The following is a 21,507-nucleotide window of genomic DNA, read 5'->3' as shown; positions in this document are numbered from 1 at the left end:
TCACGATGATGTGTTACAGAACGAGTAAAGAGACTTGCCGGTAACGAGATTGAACAAGGTATCGGGATACCGACGATCGAATCTCGGGCAAGTATCGTACCGATAGACAAAGGGAATTGTATACGGGATTGATTAAAGTCCTTGACATCATGGTTCATCCGATGAGATCATCAAGGAGCATGTGGGAGCCAACATGGGTATCCAGATCCCGCTGTTGGTTATTGGCCGGAGAGTTGTCTCGGTCATGTCTACGTGTCTCCCGAACCCGTAGGGTCTACACACTTAAGGTTCGGTGACGCTAGGGTTATAGAGATATTAGTATGCGGTAACCCGAATGTTGTTCGGAGTCCCGGATGAGATCCCGGACGTCACGAGGAGTTCCGGAATGGTCCGGAGGTAAATAATTATATATAGGAAGTGCTATTTCGGCCATCGGGGCAAGTTTCGGGGTGACCGGTATTGTACCGGGACCACCGGAAGGGTCCCGGGGGTCCACCGGGTGGGGCCACCTGCCCCGGGGGGCACATGGGCTGTAGGGGTGTGCGCCTTGGCCTATATGGGCCAAGGGCACCAGCCCCAAGAGGCCCATGCGCCAAGAGATAAGGAAAGGAAGAGTCCTAAAGGGGGAAGGCACCTCCTAGGTGCCTTGGGGAGGAGGGACTCCTCCCTAGCCGCACCCTTCCTTGGAGGAAGGGCCAAGGCTGCGCCCCCCCCCCCTCTCCCTTGGCCCTATATATAGTGGGGGGAAGGGAGGGCAGCCCAATCTAAGCCCTGGCGCCTCCCTCTCCCTCCCGTGACACATCTCCCTCCTCCCGCAGCGCTTGGCGAAGCCCTATTGGAATCCCACTACTTCCACCACCACGCTGTCGTGCTGCTGGATCTCCATCAACCTCTCCTCCCCCTTGCTGGATCAAGAAGGAGGAGACGTCGCTGCTCCGTACGTGTGTTGAACGCGGAGGTGCCATCCGTTCAGCGCTAGGATCATCGGTGATTTGGATCACGACGAGTACGACTCCATCAACCCCGTTCTCTTGAACGCTTCCGCGCGCGATCTACAAGGGTATGTAGATCTACTCCTTCCTCGTTGCTAGATGACTCCATAGATTGATCTTGGTGACACGTAGGAAAATTTTGAATTATTGCTACGATCCACAAGGTGGCATCATGAGCTAGGTCTATTGCGTAGATTCTATGCACGAGTAGAACACAAAGTAGTTGTGGGCGTTGATTTTGTTCAATATGCTTACCGTTACTAGTCCAATCTTGATTCGGCGGCATTGTGGGATGAAGCGGCCCAGACCAACCTTACACGTACGCTTACGTGAGACCGGTTCCACCGACTGACATGCACTAATTGCATAAGGTGGCTGGCGGGTGTCTGTCTCTCCCACTTTAGTCGGATCGGATTCGATGAAAAGGGTCCTTATGAAGGGTAAATAGCAATTGGCATATCACGTTGTGGTCTTTGCGTAGGTAAGAAACTTTCTATCTAGAAACCCATAGCAGCCACGTAAAACATGCAAACAACAATTAGAGGACGTCTAACTTGTTTTTGCAAGGTATGCCATGTGATGTGATATGGCCAAAAGGATGTGATGAATGATATATGTGATGTATGAGATTGATCATGTTCTTGTAATAGGAATCACGACTTGTATGTCGATGAGTATGACAACCGGCAGGAGCCATAGGAGTTGTCTTTATTTATTTATGACATGCGTGTCAACTTAAACGTCATGTAATTACCTTACTTTATTGCTAAAGCGTTAGCTGTAGTAGTAGAAGTAATAGATGACGAGACGACTTCAAGAAGACACGATGATGGAGATCATGATGATGGAGATCATGGTGTCATGCCGGTGACAATGATGATCATGGAGCCCCGAAGATGGAGATCAAAAGGAGCAATATGATATTGGCCATATCATGTCACTATTTGATTGCATGTGATGTTTATCATGTTTATGCATCTTGTTTACTTAGAACGACGGTAGTAAATAAGATGATCCCTCATAATAATTTCAAGAAGGTGTTCCCCCTAACTGTGCACCGTTGCGACAGTTCGTTGTTTCGAAGCACCACGTGATGATCGGGTGTGATAGATTCTAATGTTCACATACAACGGGTGTAAGACAGATTTACACACGCGAAACACTTAGGTTGACTTGACGAGCCTAGCATGTACAGACATGGCCTCGGAACACAAGAGACCGAAAGGTCGAGCATGAGTCGTATGGTAGATACGATCAACATGAAGATGTTCACCGATGATGACTAGTCCGTCTCACGTGATGATCGGACACGGCCTAGTTGACTTGGATCATGTAATCACTTAGATGACTAGAGGGATGTCTATCTGAGTGGGAGTTCATAAGATGAACTTAATTATCCTGAACATAGTCAAAAGGATTTCGCAAATTATGTCATAGCTCGCGCTTCAGATCTACTGTTTAGTTATGTTCCTAGAGAAAATTTAGTTGAAAGTTGATAGTAGCAATTATGCGGACTAGGTCCATAAACTGAGGATTGTCCTCATTGCTTCTTAGAAGGCTTATGTCCTTAATGCACCGCTCAGTGTGCTGAACCTCGAACGTCGTCTGTGGATGTTGCGAACATCTGACATACACATTTTGATAACTACGTGATAGTTCAGTTAAACAGTTTGGAGTTGAGGCACCGAAGACGTTTTGAAACGTTGCGAAACATATGAGATGTTTCGAGGGTTGAAATTGGGATTTCAGGCTAGTGCCCACGTCAAGAGGTATAAGACCTCCGACGATTTTCTTAGCCTGCAAACTAAGGGAGAAAAGCTCAATTGTTGAGCTTGTGCTCAGATTGTCTGAGTACAACAATCGCTTGAATCAAGTGGGAGTTGATCTTCCAAATGAAATAGTGATAGTTCTCCGAAGTCATTACCACCAAGCTGCTAGAGCTTCGTGATGAACTATAACATATTAGGGATAGATATGATGATCCTTGAAATATTCGCAATGTTTGACACCGCAAAAGTAGAAATCAAGAAGGAGCATCAATTGTTGATGGTTAGTGAAACCACTAGTTTCAAGAAGGGCAAGGGCAAGAAGGGATACTTCATGAAACGGCAATTCAGCTGCTGCTCTAGTGAAGAAACCCAAGGTTGAACCCAAACCCGAGACTAAGTGCTTCTGTAATAAGGGGAACAGCCACTGGAGCAGAATTACCCTAGATACTTGGTAGATAAGAAGGCTGGCAAGGTCGATAGAAGTATATTGGATATACATTATGTTAATGTGTACTTTACTAGTACTCCTAGTAGCACCAGGGTATTAGATACCAGTTCGGTTGCTAAGTGTTAATAACTCGAAATAAAAGCTACGGAATAAACGGAGACTAGCTAAAGGTGAGTTGATGATATGTGTTGGAAGTGTTTCCAATGTTGATGTGATCAAGCATCGCACGCTCCCTCTACCATCGAGATTGGTGTTAAACCTAAATAATTGTTATTTGGTGTTTGCGTTGAGCATAGACATGATTGGATTATGTCTATCGCGATATGGTTATTCATTTAAGGAGAATAATGGTTACTCTATTTATTTGAATAATACCTTCAATGGTCTTGCACCTAAAATGAATAGTTTGTTGAATCTCGATCGTGGTGATACACATGTTCATGCCAAAAGATATAAGATAGTAATGATAGTACCACCTACTTGTGGCACTGCCACGTAAGTCATATCGGTATAAAACGCATGAAGAAGCTCCATGTTTATGGATCTTTGGGCTCACTCGTTTTGAAAAGTTTGAGACATGCGAACCATGTCTATTGGTGTATATGCATGAAGAAACTCCATGCAAATGGACCGTTTGGACTCACTTGATTTTGAATCACTTGAGACATGCAAATCATACCACATGGGCAAGATGACTGAAAGCCTTGTTTTCAGTAAAATGGAACTAGAAAGCAACTTGTTGGAAGTAATACATTTTGATGTGTGCAGTCCAATGAGTGCTGAGGCGTGTAGTGGATATCGTTATGTACTTACTTCACGGATGATTTGAGTAAATGTTGAGTATATTTACTTGATGAATCACGAGTCTGAATTATTGAAAGGTTCAAGTAATTTCAGGGTGAAGTTGACAGATCGTCGTGACAAGAGGATAAAATGTCTATGATATGATCATGGAGATGAATATCTGAATTACGAGTTTGGCACAGAATTAAGACATTGTGGAAATTGTTTCACAACTGATACAGCCTGGAACACCATATTGTGATGGTGTGTCCGAACATCATAACTGCACCCTATTGGATATGATGCATACCATGATGTCTCTTATCGAATTACCACAATAGTTTATGGGTTAGGCATTAGAGACAACCACATTCACTTTAAATAGGGCACCACGTAATTCCGATGAGATGACACCGTATGAACTATGGTTTAGGGAAACCTAAGGTGTCATTTCTTAAAAGTTTGGGGCTGCGACGCTTATGTGAAAAAGTTTCAGGCTGATAAGCTTGAACCCAGAGCGGATAAATGCATCTTCATAGGACACCCAAAATAGTTGGGTATACCTCCTGTCTCAGATTCGAAAGCAATAAGGGATTGTTTCTAGAATCGGGACCTTTCTCGAGGAAAAGTTTCTCTCGAAAGAATTGAGTGGGAGGATGGTGGAGACTTGATGAGGTTATTGAACCGTCTCTTCAACTAGTGTATAGCTGGGCACAAAGAGTTGTTTCTATGGCACCTACACCAATTGAAGTGGGAGCTTATGATATTGATCATGATACTTCAGATCAAGTCACTACCAAACCTCGTGGGATGACAAGGATGCGTACTACTTCAGAGTGGTACGTAATCCTGTCTTGAAAGTCATGTTGCTAGACAACAATGAACCTACGAGCTGTGGAGAAGCGATGGTGGGCCCGGATTCCGATAAATGGCTCGAGGCCATAAAATCCGAGAGAGGATCCATGTATGAAAACAAAGTGTAGACTTTGGCAGAACGGCTTGATGGTCGTAAGGCTGTTGAGTACAGATGAATTTTTTTTTAAAAAAGGAAGACGGACAATGATGGTAAGTATTACCATTAAGAAAGCTCGACTTGTCGTTAAGATTTTTCCGACAAGTTCAAGGAGTTGACTATGATGAGACTTTATCACTCGTAGCGATGCTAAGAGTCTGTTGGAATTATATTAGCGATTACTGCATTATTTATGAAATCTTGTAGATAGGATGTCAAAACATTGTTTCCTCGACGTTTTTCTTGAGGAAAGGTTGTATGTGATACAACCGGAAGGTTTTGTCAATCCTGAAAGATGCTAATAAGTATGCAAAGCTCCAGCAATCCTTCTAAGGACTGGAGTAAGCATCTCGGAGTTGGAATGTATGCTTTGATGATGATCAAAGATTTTGGGTGTATACAAGGTTTATGAGAAACTTGTATTTCCAAAGAAGTGAGTGGGAGCACTATAGAATTTCTGATGAATATATGTTGTTGATCGGAAATGATGTAGAATTTCTGGAAAGCATATATAGGGTTAATTGGAAAGTGTTTTTCAATGGAAAGCCTGGATTAAGCTACTTGAACATTGAGCATCAAGATCTATAAGGATAGATCAAAACGCTTAATGGTACTTTCAAATGAGCACATACCTTGACATGATCTTGAAGGTGTTCAAGTTGGATCAGTCAAAGAAGGAGTTCTTGCCTGAGTTGTAAGGTATGAAGTTAAGACTTAAAGCTCGACCACGGCAGGATAGAGACAAAGGACGAAGGTCGTCCCCTATGCTTAAGACATAGGCTCTACAGTATGCTATGCTGTGTACCGCACCTGATGTGTGCCTTGCCATATGTCTGGCTAGAGGGTACAAAGGTGATCTAGGAGTAGATCACCAGATAGCGGTCAAAATTATCCTTAGAGGAATAAGGATATGTTTCTCGGTTATGGAGGTGATAAAGAGTTCGACGTAAAGAGTTACGTCGATGCAAGCTTAACACCTATCCGGATAGCTCTGAGTAGAGATACCGGATACATATAATGGAGCAACAATTTGGAATAGCTCCAAGTAGAACAGTTATTTGAAATGGCTCCAAATGTAGCGTAGTAGTTGCATCTACAAGATGACATAGAAATTTGCGAAGTACATACGGATCTGAATGTTGCAGACCCGTTGACTAAAACCTCTCTCACAAGCAACATGATCAAACCTAGAACTCATTGAGTGTTAATCACATAGTGATGTGAACTAGACTACTGACTCTAGTAAACTCTTGGGTGTTAGTCACATGGCGATGTGACCTGTGAGTGTTAATCACATGGCGATGTGAACTAGATTATTGACTCTATTGCAAGTGGGAGACAGTTGGAAATATGCCCTAGAGGCAATAATAAATTGGTTATTATTATATTTCCTTGTTCATGATAATCGTTTATTATCCATGCTAGAATTGTATTGATAGGAAACTCAGATACATGTGTGGATACATAGACAACACCATGTCCCTAGTAAGCCTCTAGTTGACTAGCTCATTGATCAATAGATGGTTACGGTTTCCTGACCATGTACATTGGATGTCGTTGATAACGGGATCACATCATTAGGAGAATGATGTGATGGACAAGACCCAATCCTAAGCATAGCACAAGATCATGTAGTTCGTATGCTAAAGCTTTTCTAATGTCAAGTATCATTTCCTTAGACCATGAGATTGTGCAACTCCCGGATACCGTAGGAGTGCTTTGGGTGTGCCAAACGTCACAACGTAACTGGGTGGCTATAAAGGTACATTACAGGTATCTCCGAAAGTGTCTGTTGGGTTGACACGAATCGAGACTGGGATTTGTCACTCCGTGTGACGGAGAGGTATCTCTGGGCCCACTCGGTAGGACATCATCATAATGTGCACAATGTGATCAAGGAGTTGATCACGGGATGATGTGTTACGGAACGAGTAAAGAGACTTGCCGGTAACGAGATTGAACAAGGTATCGGGATACCGACGATCGAATCTCGGGCAAGTATCGTACCGATAGACAAAGGCAATTGTATACGGGATTGATTAAAGTCCTTGACATCGTGGTTCATCTGATGAGATCATCGAGGAGCATGTGGGAGCCAACATGGGTATCCAGATCCCGCTGTTGGTTATTGGCCGGAGAGTCGTCTCAGTCATGTCTACGTGTCTCCCGAACCCGTAGGGTCTACACACTTAAGGTTCGGTGACGCTAGGGTTATAGAGATATTAGTATGCAGTAACCCGAATGTTGTTCAGAGTCCCGGATGAGATCCCGGACATCACGAGGAGTTCCGGAATGGTCCGGAGGTAAAGAATTATATATAGGAAGTGCTATTTCGGCCATCGGGGCAAGTTTCGGGGTGACCGGTATTGTACCGGGACCACCGGAAGGGTCCCGGGGGTCCACCGGGTGGGGCCACCTGCCCCGGGGGGGCACATGGGCTGTAGGGGTGTGCGCCTTGGCCTATATGGGCCAAGGGCACCAGCCCCAAGAGGCCCATGCGCCAAGAGATAAGGAAAGGAAGAGTCCTAAAGGGCGAAGGCACCTCCTAGGTGCCTTGGGGAGGAGGGACTCCTCCCTAGCCGCACCCTTCCTTGGAGGAAGGGCCAAGGCTGCGCCCCCCCCCCTCTCCCTTGGCCCTATATATAGTGGGGGGAAGGGAGGGCAGCCCAATCTAAGCCCTGGCGCCTCCCTCTCCCTCCTGTGACACATCTCCCTCCTCCCGCGGCGCTTGGCGAAGCCCTGTTGGAATCCCACTACTTCCACCAACACGCCGTCGTGCTGCTGGATCTCCATCAACCTCTCCTCCCCCCTTGCTGGATCAAGAAGGAGGAGACGTCGCTGCTCCGTACGTGTGTTGAACGCGGAGGTGCCGTCCGTTCGGCGCTAGGATCATCGGTGATTTGGATCACGACGAGTACAACTCCATCAACCCCGTTCTCTTGAACGCTTCCGCGTGCGATCTACAAGGGTATGTAGATCTACTCCTTCCTCGTTGCTAGATGACTCCATAGATTGATCTTGGTGACACGTAGGAAAATTTTGAATTATTGCTAAGTTCCCCAACAGCTATGCATCACCATGATCTTGCGTGTGCGTAGGAAAATTTTTGAAATTACTACGTTCCCCAACATCACCACCTACCTGCGGACACTCGGGTTTGTCGCGTCGCGCTCGGACTCGTCGCTCTTCATACTTCGTCGCGGTGATCACCTCGCCTACCTTCTGCTGTACGTGGACGACATCATCCTCACCGCCAGCTCCGCCATGGCGCTTCACTCCGTCATCCAGGCGTTGCACCGTGAGTTCGCGATGACCGACCTCGGCACGCTCCACCACTTCCTCGGCATCAACGTCACTACCACGGCGACACTACTAGGGAAAACCTTATACACATCATCTTAGCAGTAGCGCTGGACAAAACAAGTCGCTACTGCTACTTAGTAGTAGCATTTTTAAATAAACCGCACTACTGCTACTACTTTAGCAGTAGCGCGTTCCACGAAACCGCGCTGCTACTATATTTGTACTGGGCGCAGATGGCTAGCCCCACTTAGCAGTAGCGCGTACCACTGACCATCGCTACTGCTACGACCTGTAGCAGTAGCGTGTTTCTCTGAAACGCGCTACTACTTACTTACCTTATCCTACAGCGGTTCACCCTGGACAGTCACTCCCTCACTCGCTCTTGCCCGCGCCGAACCCGTACGTGGTCCGCCGCCGCCGCGCTGCTCCTCGCTGAGGTACTCCCTCCTCCCCCTCCTCCTCCCACCGCCCCTCTCCTCCTCCTCCGGACGCCCCTCCCCCTCCAACCCCCACCCCTCCCTCCTCCTCCTCCTCCGGCCGCCCCCTCCCCCTCCTCCCCCCGCCGCCTCCTCCTCCGATCCCACCGGCCTCCTCCCCCTCCTCCTCTCTCCTGCTCCTCCCTTCCCCTCCTCCCTACTTTGTATAATGTAGTTTTTTTACTGTTTTTAGTAAGTGTTTAAAATAATTAGTAAGTAAATTAATAAACTAGTTGAACTAGTTTAGTTTTAGTAAGAACTAGATGAATTAATAGAACTAATGTATTTTTAGTAAGAAAATTAATATAACTAGTTGAACTAGTTTATTTTTAGTTTATTTCTATTTATAGTAAGTTTATATTTAGTAAGAACTATTTGAATTAATAGAACTAGTTGAACATGTCACATTTGTTGTTACTTTTTTAGTTTAAGCAATTATTCCCGCATCGATGTCGTTCGCTAGGGTTTTATTTATAGAGTTTTTGTTTTTGCAGAAATCAAGGAACCCCCTCCATCATCCCCGCCGTCGTCCCCGTCATCGACCCCCTTCGACCTCGAGGTGAGACCAGCCAAATCTCCATCTCAATATGAGTCCTATAAGATATGATGTAGACGGCCACGTGGACTAAAGGTGGAGTTCCAGACAGCGGCCACGTGGACGGCCTTTAGTCCCGGTTCCAGAACCGGGACTAAGGCCCCTCTAGAACCGAGACAAATGACCCTTTTTCTACTAGTGTTATGACTAGTGACCAACTTGCTATGTGATGTCTCATTGATGAAAACGATGATCGTGAGAAGGTGTTATATGACAATGATGATGATGATGATGATATTTATTATATCATTGGGTGAAAGAACCGCGGATTAGTTTCAAGTTTATGTCCATTCACTTGAAACTAGTCCACGGTTCTTTCACCCAGTGATGTAATAACTCATTATGATGTAAAAATAATCTCTAAATTGCTGCTGTATGAAAACTTGTATGAAGGTGTATGAATAAAACATGAAATAAAAAAATAAAATACGAAATAATAGTAGTAGCGCGTGTAGGGAGAAGCGCTACTAGTAATTACCAGTAGCGCTGTTTGGAGAAAACGCTACTACTAAGTCGATATAGCAGTAGCGTTGGTTAACCCACGCTACTGCTAACCTTTAGCTGTAGCGCCGTACCAGTAGCGCTCCATCCTGCGGTACTGATAGGCCTAACCTTTACATGAGCTAGAAGAAACTAAACTGTGAACTTCTGAACATCAGCAGCCCTGGAGGATTAGCAAAAAGTTCAGATGCTTCGCAGTGGGGTATAATATTCAGTCGCAAGTAGCTCAAGTTTTCAACATTATTACATGAATCACTGTGTAAAAATACATAGTAGTTATCTCACGCAGTAGCTTAGCATCACTAAACATAAATACTATAAAACCAAGATGGATCTCATGCCTTGTTACAAACCAGTCCTTGTTTAAATAAGCAGAAACAATAACAGCAAGACAAATTGGCAGTTGGCCGTAAATCCCCATTGCACAACAAAGATATATATAGCTCCCTCACCGACGATAATGACTGCAAACCCCAGCCACCCAAGAAAGACTCATGCCATTCCGGGTCTGCAACAGAACGGAATTTCATCAGCTCAAAAAGCTAGAATTTGGTGCAGGTAATCGAGCACACACTGAATGGCATGAAAAGTGCAAACATAATATATTGGCTAGGATGGTTCAATTACCGCACTGTCCTGTAGTAGGATATCGGGATATGCTCTAGTCTTGCCGCTTGAAGATTCCTTAGGAAATGAGGATGCATGTCAACAAACTGTGTCTCTTTGAGGGATTTCAGATGTCCCAGCCCAGGGACGTCCCGTAGTTTGGCAAGGTTTCTGATCACAAGTTCTTCAAGGCGGACCAAAGCTCCCTCGTGTATGCATATTTGGTTGACATGTGGCAAATTCAACAACAAAAGAATCTTCACATTTGGGAACCACTCTGGCTGGAAGTTTAGCTCCTGTCCTGTATATGCTTTTCTTAGAAGTATTTTGGTCAAGTTTGACAATTCAGAGAGGCGTGGCACTGGGTTCTCCACGAGCTGGGACCAAATTAGAGATATCCTACAAAGGGTATATCCGTTGGTTGAGAAAAATGGTGATTTCAAAGTTCCTTCGGAAAATCGCCCATGCAAATCAAGTTTTTTAAGACAGTTTGATAATGTCAAAGTTTCTAGCTGGAGCACTTCGTCTTCGTTGCTGGCCATTATTTGTAATGATGAGAGCTGGTGCATCTTTGACAGAGATTCACACAATTGTGCACAGTGGATGCTCCTTACGCCAGTAATGCCAATGGACCTCAACTGAGATAAACTTGCTAGATTGGTAATGAATACTTTACTAGCTCGAACTGCACCCAGAGTTTGCAAGTCCTTCAAACTCCATAATCCCTCAAACGGATCCACAGGTTCAAAATATTTGAAAATCGAGATCGTTCTATCCAGCCATTTATAAATAAGAATATGCCGCAGCCTCTTCAGCTTTCCAAACCCTTTTGGCAAATTCACACACTCTGCACCTTGAAGATTCAATGTTTCTAAGTTGTGAAGCTTCACGACAGATTTTGGGAGTATCTTCACTTTGGTCTTGTCAAGGCCCAAATACTTAAGGTTGAATAACTCCCCAATAGAATCTGGAATAGTCTGAATAGGTAATCCTGATAGCTGCAACACAGCAAGATATTTAGATTCTGAAGGAAACAATGAGGATGATGCCATGCTGCTGCTGAATGCTATGAAGGTACGAAGCCTGCATTGACCTATGCTTGGTTGAGTGTCATTTTTGCATTGGAGCACCGACATGCGACGAGAATCTGACTCCACCTGCATCGCCCCCAGACTATCATCATAAGTCGTACTGAAACTCTCTCTCTTCGATTGGTAAATGGCTAATTCACGTACAAGATCATGCATTCGAAGATGCTTGATCCTGTTAAAACTGTTCCTCTTTACCACCTGAAGCATGCTTCGTCGAACGAGCTCTGTCAGGTAACCTTCAGCAACATCTTCTAAACTGCAATTTCCAATTTGTTCAATAAATCCTTCTGCAACCCACAGTCTGATCAATCTTTTTCTGTGGATCATGTGGTCTTCTGGGAACATGGCACAATACAAGAAACAACTCTTCAAATAGTCGGGCAAATATTTGTAGCTTAGATTCAGAATTTTCTCCACGCGATTTAGGTTCTCGTTTTTGTGTAGCTCGGAAATAAGTTGCGCATCAAATAGTTTCCACTCTGCAACATTCTGCGCCTTAAGAGACAATAAGCTCCCTATGGCCACAAGAGCTAATGGTAATCCATCACACCTCTCCACTATCAATTTACCACACTCTTGTAATACTAATGGGCAGATGTGATTTTCAGTGCTTGGAAATGCCTTCCTGCAAAATAGATGCCATGCATCCTCCTCCTCAAGAGGCTCCACTTTGATCCTGCAACCATCATGAGCTATTGAAGCAACTTCCTCATATCTTGTTGTGATTATTATTCTGCTTCCCATTTTTGCATCGACAAGAACCTCTTTAATTTTTCTAAAATCTTCAGCTGTCCAGACATCATCCAATATGATCAAGTACCGCTTTGTCTTCAGGATTTCCTTCAATTCATCTTTTAACTCCCCACAGGTCATCTTCTCAGCATCAAATTCTTTCTTGTCTTTAGAATAGATTTCTTTCAGTATTCTTCTCCAAATATCATCTAGTTTATAGGACTGAGAGACGGAAACCCATACACGGCATTCAAAGTTGGATGCTTCATATCGGAACACATTACTTACAAGAGTGCTTTTCCCGATACCACCCATACCCCATAAGGCAATGATTTGTAGATGTGGACAATTTTCCAAATTCAGTGACCCCATCAATATTTTTCTATTTTTATCAAATCCCACAAGTTCATCATCAGAGATTGAGTAATCATGTCCAGGAAGATATAGGGGCTGTTGGCTGCCATAATTTGTTGCAAAAAGATCGCCCACACCAGCTATTGGTTGAGTCCAGTCTCTGTTTTGTTTAAGATGTGTAAGGGCTCGGTTTATTTTCTCGAGGCCAGTAGCGATTTCACCTTGTGTAAACAGATACTGGGGTTTCTTCAGGATTTTCTTCGCACTATTCCACCATGATCCTTTCTGATGGTGTTTGCCAACAACATACATAAATTGATCCACAATGTCTTCCATATCATATGCCAATCTTCGGACTTGCCCTATCCATGCTTCGGTGACTCCATCTGTCGAAGGTTTCTTTCCAATCTCCTTGAGAAATTCTCGAATAAGCTCTAGGTCATTCCTTATCAGTGTCATGTTCTCTGAGAGTTTTGCAAGAGACTTAACGTGGTGAAGTGTTTCTGATGCCACAGCTATTCCGATCTTTGTCGTGACAAGAAGAAGAGCAGCCTCGGCCATTTCGCTTTATGCAGTTTGACCTCACTATTTCAGCCAAAACAGTTCCAGAAATCAACCATCGATGTAGTATAACATTTCCATCCTTGCGCAGGAAATCTACATAAAGGAAGCAAATATTTTGTCAAATGCCAGAAATACCAGGCTAGTAAGATGACTTTGTAACAGTTGGGTGTTCTGTCCGTTGACGTGACACTGTGGTTGCGCTGTCTAGCAACACCCCGGGCATTATAGGAACTTCATAGTGATGTTGAGTGTGTTTTTCTGTAGCCCGAGCTCCCTGGTACCCACTATCTTCACCGTTTAGACTGTGGGAAGATGCATGAGGATATGTGCAAGCTTTGAAAATGTGCAGCCGTGTCAGGGGAATCTTAAGCTTCATACACTCATATGCGACCTGCAAAAGTCTGGCGTCCATGGCAGATCAGGCTGCAGTGCTACTGTAGCCACGTTCTCTCTCATTCTCATAAACTTTGCTTGATCTTTCTTTTTTCCCTCACCTACCACCCACCACATGCGAAAAGAAAATGAGAGAGTACGCAAGAACAGTACCTCGTCTCTGAATGTGCATGCAGTTTATTTATGAAACATTCTTAAAAAAACTTCCAGGGCAACTCTTACTCACTTGGGTTTGACTTTTGCGCCAATTTTTACAAACTATTGCATCCTGCATACTTTCTCTCCTCTTCTTATGTTCTCTCTAACTGTCGATTGTTGCTCGCTGCGCTGTGGAGGAAGAGAGAGACGAGGCACTGAGTTTGCATGTGATGGGTGAAAGGTGAACAGTGAATAATGAGCTGCATCCTGTATGTGACCAGTGAGCTGCGATGACAAGACGCATGCAACTTTGGATGGGCCCCATGTACTAGCAGGCCTATACTACTACTTGTGGCTACCGTGTCTCCGGAAAGGACAACTGCTAATGACACTGCAACGTTCTCATGATGCTCCTCTTTTGCACACATCTCCATAGCGTGATGAACGACATAGATAAGGGGTATTGTGTAGGACGAGCTACGAAGAAACTTTACCTAGTGATGTTTAGTACGTAAAGCAAGCTTTTAAAAACTTGACCCTACAGAGTTCGAATCGCGGCCGCACCAATGGGGTGTTGTTCCTGATTACTTATAAGATTCATCCGAGGTCGATTGGTGCAATGATTGTAGGGCATAGTGAAATAGAACAACATGGTTAACAACTAGAGATGCTATTTATTTTTGGAATAAAACTTCAGAACATGGGACTATGCTTTTCTTTAATTTTCAAACACTCATACGTGTGAGGTGCACCCGAAGCAGAAACGGTAACTCAGATGAAAATTGAAAGAAAAAAAATTATAAGAAGTTGTACCGTTTTATTTGATCTTCGAGTATTTAAGCAGAGAACAGATAAGTTGAATTTACAGGTTCCGTCTCAACAAACCGCGCGGAACCACAGATGGCTTGCTGCAGAAATCAGATCCAATAGTTCTCAGATGTTGCTGATAGAAGATTAACCAAAAAGCATATGATGAGAAGGGGAAGAGAAGAGGCTAACAAAAAAGAGCACCTGTGCTAATCAGGTGGAATAGATGAGGTTCATCAGCATCGCCACACAGGTCTAGAGTCTGGACCCTGGAGATTCTTCCTTCCCGAGCAAAAGATGGGAGATGTCTTCACGCTGGGCAGATTGTGTGCGTACTGCGTAGCCAGTGGTAGCGCGCAGGACGTGCAAAAGTAGAGCAGCGAGGGTGTCTACTAAAAAATGGCTGGCGAGATGGTCTTATCTTGGCTCAAATGCCTCGAGTAGTCAGTGGCTCAGTGCTGGACCATTGTACGCTCTGATCAAGAGACTACTTGTCAAAGGTTCCAGCCAGGTCTAGACGAGATGTCTTGTTCAGTCAGTGTCGGCGGAGGCCAAGTGGAATTGGGTTGATTATTCAGAGATAGAAGGTTTCAACCGATTTCCTGTGCAATCAGTATCGGGGCGGTTAGAGCGGTGAGGATCCATCCCATTGGTTTATGATGTCTTCTATACAATAGGGACCACTGAATATCAACCATTCACGGAGCCTGATCGAATGGTCCAGATCTATTAATACTGAGAGATCATAGGAGTATTAGTGCTTTTCGTCTATAAAATGCAAAAAAAAAAAAAATAGGGAGTGTCGAACAAGCGCCGGTTAGTGTCAAGTAATTGTCTGATCTCGACCCTGCTCTCATCCAAACCTAACCTGGTAGAACGGGTCAAGAAGGGCATCTCTACCGGATCCCTTTGCTGTCACTAGGATGAATCACCATAAAATTAAACCCACTAGCTATGAAGAACTATCAATCAATCTTAGCCAAAGACAAATTAATAGATCGAAGAGTATACATAACTAGTTAATTATATAACAAATAAATTTTAAAAGATTCAATATAATTTAATGAACAATCTGGTCATAAAGCTACAATTCATCATATCCTAACAAACACAACCACAGATTACATCATACGGATCACGGTCATGTGAGCTAGTTGTTGCCTATGGACCCTATGATCCTAAGAAAACTACTCACCCATGATCATGGAGGCAGCAAGATTGATAAATATGGCTTTACTGATGGATTCCCACAACGAGCACCTCATAGGCACACAACGAGCTGAGATGCGGCGATGAATCTCCACACCACGAATCACGCGGTGTGAGCACGGTAGGATCAACAATGCAGATCCCTCCGATGTAGTCTACTCCAGTCATTATATTTCTAAACACAACCACCAAGCAGTTTTCAAGCATATCCTATATACCTAAGAGATTCATCCTCATTAACTTATTTATCTCAACATGCAAGTATGCTACATCATCATACAATTATGAATGAGATAAGACCCACCTCACCATGCAACCATGCATGGGAAAAAACCAACCACCACATGCAACCATGCATGGAAAAATATTTTTCATTCTATTATTCTACTTATATTCAACAAATATTTTACAACTATATACGTAATAAAATATACTAAGTTGTATACATTTTTTATTTTGGTTCACATGGTACTAATCTAAATATTTATATTCCACACATCAAATATCATCAAAATATACTGCAACTGATTCCCGCAACAACGTGCGGGTTATCATCTAGTTTTTTAATATACTACAACCGCAAATGCTCACATACACTCACTTTTATGAATGCACGCACCAGGATTTAAACATGAAGGCGACTAAGTTGACAATCAAAGAAGATATATAGAAACACTCAATATGTGTAGCATTTTTATTCTTAAAAATAATGCATGTAGCATTTCTTGTAATACATACGTACCATATTAAGTAGACACCAACATGGTAATTTTAAGATAGGATTTGTACATAATTAACAAAATGATCAAAGGCTGAATCCATAATTTGTGCATTACTATACTTAGGCCATCTCTAGCAGACCACGTGTAACGCCGACCCATAAAACGCGTTTACAGTTCGGGAAAAAACAGCTTTGTGGGCCAGCGCGGGCGGCCGTAGAGTCAGACCCTGCAAAACGGACCCGTATAAAAGGTCGCGGAATATGCTCTTTTACGGGTCGGCTCTAGGGGTCTGCTCGGGCGCCGCTCCCGCCGGCCCGCAAATCCGAAATTTACAATTCAATTTCACACAAGAAAATACATTTCTTTTCTTTTCTTAACAGCATTGGATACATAGTACTTCACCAAATCTTTGCTAGAATAGCAAAACCAAAGAAAACAAGAAACACAATTATGCATTTTAGAAGATATCCAACTTTCATAACTGCTCTCACTAGTTGGACCAATATCTTCTCCATGCATTCGTTGTTGATCTGTGGATTCTTGATTTTCCATTCTTCATTCTTCTTTTTTGGTTCTAAAGAAGTAGACGTTGTTTCCCCTCTACTTTCTTTTCTAATTGCACATGTAGCCACATCATTAGCTTCAATTCTACTAAGGAGTGCACGAACATCTGTTAAGTTCCTTTCTATCAATAAATCAATGTATTCTTTTTCCCAAAACCAAAATGAGCATCCATCTTCCTGCACACATGACGATGTTTAAAATGAGCTATCGCAATTGAACCGAAGAATACGGTGACAAAGCCGAATGAAAACAACACATACCCCGTCGTTTTCGCATTTGAAGAACACCCATCCGGGGTGCTTTGGCGTCCCCGAAGTTAGCCGCAGCACTGTCCGCGTGCAGTCGTTGCACTGTATGAGCGACATCGGCGAGCCGCAGAGCCGCTGCGCGAGCGCCAAGCCCTATGGATGGTCGGCTGAATCCCTGCCGGCAAAGCGTCGGCGGCGGCTACAGGACGAACCCGTACCTGCATGCGGCGATGGGGCTTTGTCTGGGCTACGCGGGGTGCTCCCCGACCAACCCATCGCTTGGCGCAGCCACCGGTGGCTGGAAAAGCCAAATCCAGCCGCCCGCGTCGAACGGCCGCCGATCTACAACTTTATGGCCCGCCGACGCAGGAGGAAGTGGCGGACGGCAACCTCGGGTGTGTGGCGGCCTTCCCGCGTGATCCCGCCGGCTACTTTCGCCGGAATCGTGGGCGGCAGCCCGGCGGCGGGGCGAGGGGAGAGGGACGGTGGTGGGTGGGGAAAAGCGAGGGCTAAAATGTCACCCCCCCCCCACCCACCAACCGCTCCCACTAAATACAGGGTGCCGACGGGTCGAGGGGGGAACCCGCGTTTTCGCGGGTTGGGACAGGAATTATGCCGCGCCCCGCAAAAACTTTTACGGGTCGGACGCGTTTGCGTGGCCTGGTCGGGTAGGATTTTCCACGCCAACTCGTATTTTGGCGGTTATTTTGCGGGTCGCGGTTTTTTACGGGGTCTGCTAGAGATGCTCTTAGTTGTGGTTTCTCTTCAAGCCTACACAAACATAAGTTTACGATCAAATATTTTCAATCTTGGAATTTGTGTTTAATGTTTCTAACTAATGCTTCAATAGTTTATTGCGCGTCACAACTAAGCAAAACTAGCAATATACGAGGACCCGAATATGCAGTGAACGTCAGATTTTTAAGTACGACAAATATAATGGTTTTTAAGGCAAATTATGTTCGTCGAGGATAGCAAGTTTTGTTGATGAGCATGACAAATCCGTCTCATTTCATTTTCTTTGTCGGAAAATTATAGTGCTTACAAACTAAATTTGCCATCATCGTGAAAATATAAATTGCCATGCAAAAATCGTTTTGCCATGCCTAAAAATGTGACGTCAAGCTTTTCTCATTTCGGCGCCTTTATGCATTGTTGCTAGTGTCGCTCATGTTGCACACTCTTGCAGTTGGAGCCATCCATGCTTAGATCAGATAAATCCCCCTTTTTGTAATCTGATTTGGGATCTTTGGTACAAGTAGCGCTAGTTTCAATGTCAGAATCTGGTAGGGTTGGCGTCAGGCGGCACGAAAACAAAGAGGAGACCACAAGGAAACAAATGGGCCTTCAATCTATGAATCACTGGCTGCAAACATGGGTCGTGGGTTACCAGGCTGCTAGTACTGGACGCCCCCTATTCCTCGCGTTAGGCGAGACGAGGGGGTTACCAAGCTGCCACGTAGGAGGCCACGACCTTTTTTTTTCTTTCTCTTTTCTGTTTTCGTTTTTGCTTGATTTTTGTAATTTTCTTTATGCTTTAAAACCGTGTCTATCATAGCATACCACAGAACTACTTAAGTCTCACTAAGGCCTCTTTTGGTTTGTAGGAATTTCATAGGAATTCTAGATGATAGGATTCTTATAGGATTTTTTTCTTTAGAGCCCTTTGGTTCATAGGAATGGATTCCTATTCCTACATAGATTGGTTCCTATCCTCCATATTTCATAGGAAAATAAAAATGAACCTAGACTCAATGGAAAAATTCCTTTGGTGTGAACCAAATGACATCTCGTTTCTTATTCCTACTCATAGGATTTGAGTTACATGTCATCTCATTTCCTACAAATTTCCTATTCCTATAATAATCCTATCCTATGAACCAAAAAAGGCCTAAGCTTTTAACGGTTTAAACATTATAATATTTTTTTGAAAGAAATAGTGGAGCACCACTATAATTTAACAAGATGATCCAACGGTGTGATTGTGAAAATATGCATTTATGTGTTCTCGGCAAAAAAACAATCATTTGAGCTCACTACGATGAGTGTAGAATAGCTTATTCTACACCCCTAGTAATGGTCTATACAAAATATAATAATGTAGCATACAAAATATAGTGAAGTTTTGACAATGTAGTAAATTCAAAACTTTTACACCGTCGAAGACCTTAACTAATTTTGTGGCAAGCTATGATATATAAAACACTCTTCAAAAACACATTTGAAAAATGTTAACAAGTATTTAAAAAATGTTTAATAAGTATTAAAAAATGTTGAACGAGTATTTGAAAAATATTGAACATGTATTTGAATTTTTTTAATAAGTATTAAAAATATTGAACAAGTATTTGAAAAAATGCTGAATAAGTACAAAAAAATGTTAAACGAGTGTTTGAAAAATGTTGAACAAGTATTTGAAAATGTTGAATAAGTATTAAAAATATTGAACAAGTATTTGAAAAAATGCTGAATAAGTACAAAAAAAATGTTAAACGAGTGTGTGAAAAATGTTGAACAAATATTTGAAAATGTTGAATAAGTATTAAAATGTTGAAAAAGCATTTGAAAAATGTTGAATAAGCATTCGAAAAATGTTGAACGTGTATAAAACATGTTTTAACATATAAGGAAATGAAGAGTGAAAACAAAAACAAACATAAAAAAAACTAAATAAAAACAAATAATGGAGAAGAAAAAAGAAAACCAATCAAAAAATGAAGAAGAAAAATGAAAATGCCAAAAAGAATGACAAAACCAATGAAAAAACAGATTTGTTTTACCTCTAAGTAGGTCGCGCCCCTGCTTGCTATCACGAATTGGGAAGCTAATGCAGTGGCTAGTGGCGTTGTCTACTATCACAGGATCGACTCAACTTGCTTAATGCGAGAAATAGCTCCCGCGGCTAGTACTCCCTCCTTTTCTTTTTATTTCTCATATAATTTTTTTCTGGAGTCAAACTTCATATAATTTGACAAGCTTTACAGAAGAAAATATCAACATTCACAATGAAAAATAAATATCATTAAATGTGCCCTTAATTTAATTTTATATTGTATAATTTTAGTATTGTTTCTTTTTTGCGGGGGATAACTTTAGTATTGTTGATGTTGATATTTTTTTCATATAAATATGATCAAACTTTACGAAATTCAAATTCAGGCAAATCTTATATGGAGAGTAAAAGGATCAGATGACGTATTAATGCTAAATTGCTAATCGTCTAGTACTACATATGGGCCTGCAAATTGTGTTAGTTAGGTCCGGTAGTCATCCACAGTTGGTTGCTATATGGTCATGTTGGAGCTTGTTCACATAATTTCGGAAGGAAAGCGTTGTTCTAGTTCTTGTACCAAATAGTCTGGGGTCCCCCGCCCCCCTCGCCCCATCACCTCTTATCACCGTGCCTGCTTCTATGGGCATCTTCAAGATACTGAGATGAAACAACATCTTGAGATTGACGAAGTCATCACAGATGCCCCGTAGTTGACGGAAACGTCTCCTTACAATAATGAACATCACTGAAAAGCACGAGATAAATGCAGAAAATGAGAACACCACTCTTGACTGGTTTGACAACAAGAAACCTAAACATCTGAGTTACTCTCAATTCACACTTCCAAGCATGTTGTGATAAGTGTTGGTGTACCATTCTCTCCTTCGTGTGTCTTTCTCCACCCGGACCCAGAAAAAGACGCGGCACAATTTTTCCTTGTCCCTTCTCCCCTTTCTCTCGGCCACCAACCACTATACGAGGACATATTTGATGCACTGTAAATTCTCATGTAAGTGGTGTACCCAAAGTCAAAAAACACATTCCACTAATTTTCAATCAAAATTTCCAAAAATAATTATGGACATGAGCACGATATATATCTTTTGTCCGGATAAAAAAAATATTTTACTCAATATTATCCAAAAATAAATTCAACTAACATCTCAAGAAACAAAAATACAAATCATACTACGAATAAAACGAGCTATGAATTGAGCTTATGAATACTATAACAACTGAATTTGTTCATTACGTTTCTCATGCTGTAAGCTTAAGTTCTTCTCTACTCGCAAAAAAAAAAAAGCTTAAGTTCTTCTCCATCAGGCAAGAAAAAAGTTTAAGTTCTTGTCCGTGCATCGTTGGGTCCCTAGGATGGGAGGGTGTAATCGTAAAATCATGTTCGCAAATGCATATCCTGGGTGAAAGGG

At 42.9% G+C, this 21,507-nt stretch overlaps 1 protein-coding gene across 2 annotated transcripts; it reads right to left on the bottom strand.

Moving 5' to 3' along the window:
• Positions 1-10,101: 10,101 nt before the first annotated feature.
• LOC125515609 (disease resistance protein RPM1-like) lies at positions 10,102-15,034 on the bottom strand. 2 transcript variants are annotated; one of them, XM_048681111.2, is made up of 5 exons: positions 14,769-15,034; positions 14,571-14,665; positions 13,846-13,946; positions 10,507-13,319; positions 10,102-10,387 (listed from the first exon to the last, which is right to left on the bottom strand). In XM_048681111.2, the coding sequence occupies exons 4-5, from the start codon at positions 13,221-13,223 to the stop codon at positions 10,372-10,374; spliced, it is 2,733 nt and encodes a 910-aa protein (XP_048537068.2). In that variant the 5' UTR covers positions 13,224-13,319; positions 13,846-13,946; positions 14,571-14,665; positions 14,769-15,034; the 3' UTR covers positions 10,102-10,371. The 2 variants fall into 2 exon arrangements, with proteins under 2 accessions (XP_048537068.2, XP_048537066.2); XM_048681109.2 differs by lacking the exon at positions 13,846-13,946.
• Between the last annotated feature and the right edge of the window lie 6,473 nt (positions 15,035-21,507).

Source organism: Triticum urartu, chromosome 2A (assembly GCF_056163025.1).
Source record: "Triticum urartu cultivar PI428250 chromosome 2A, HENAU_Tu73, whole genome shotgun sequence".
NCBI lineage: Eukaryota > Viridiplantae > Streptophyta > Magnoliopsida > Poales > Poaceae > Triticum > Triticum urartu.
This window is presented reverse-complemented; position numbering and strand designations above follow the sequence as displayed.

What these genes read in the sequence shown, in the direction of transcription:
- LOC125515609 (XM_048681111.2), bottom strand. Translation starts at nt 13,223, where the DNA reads ATGGCCGAGGCTGCTCTTCTTCTTGTCACGACAAAGATCGGAATAGCT.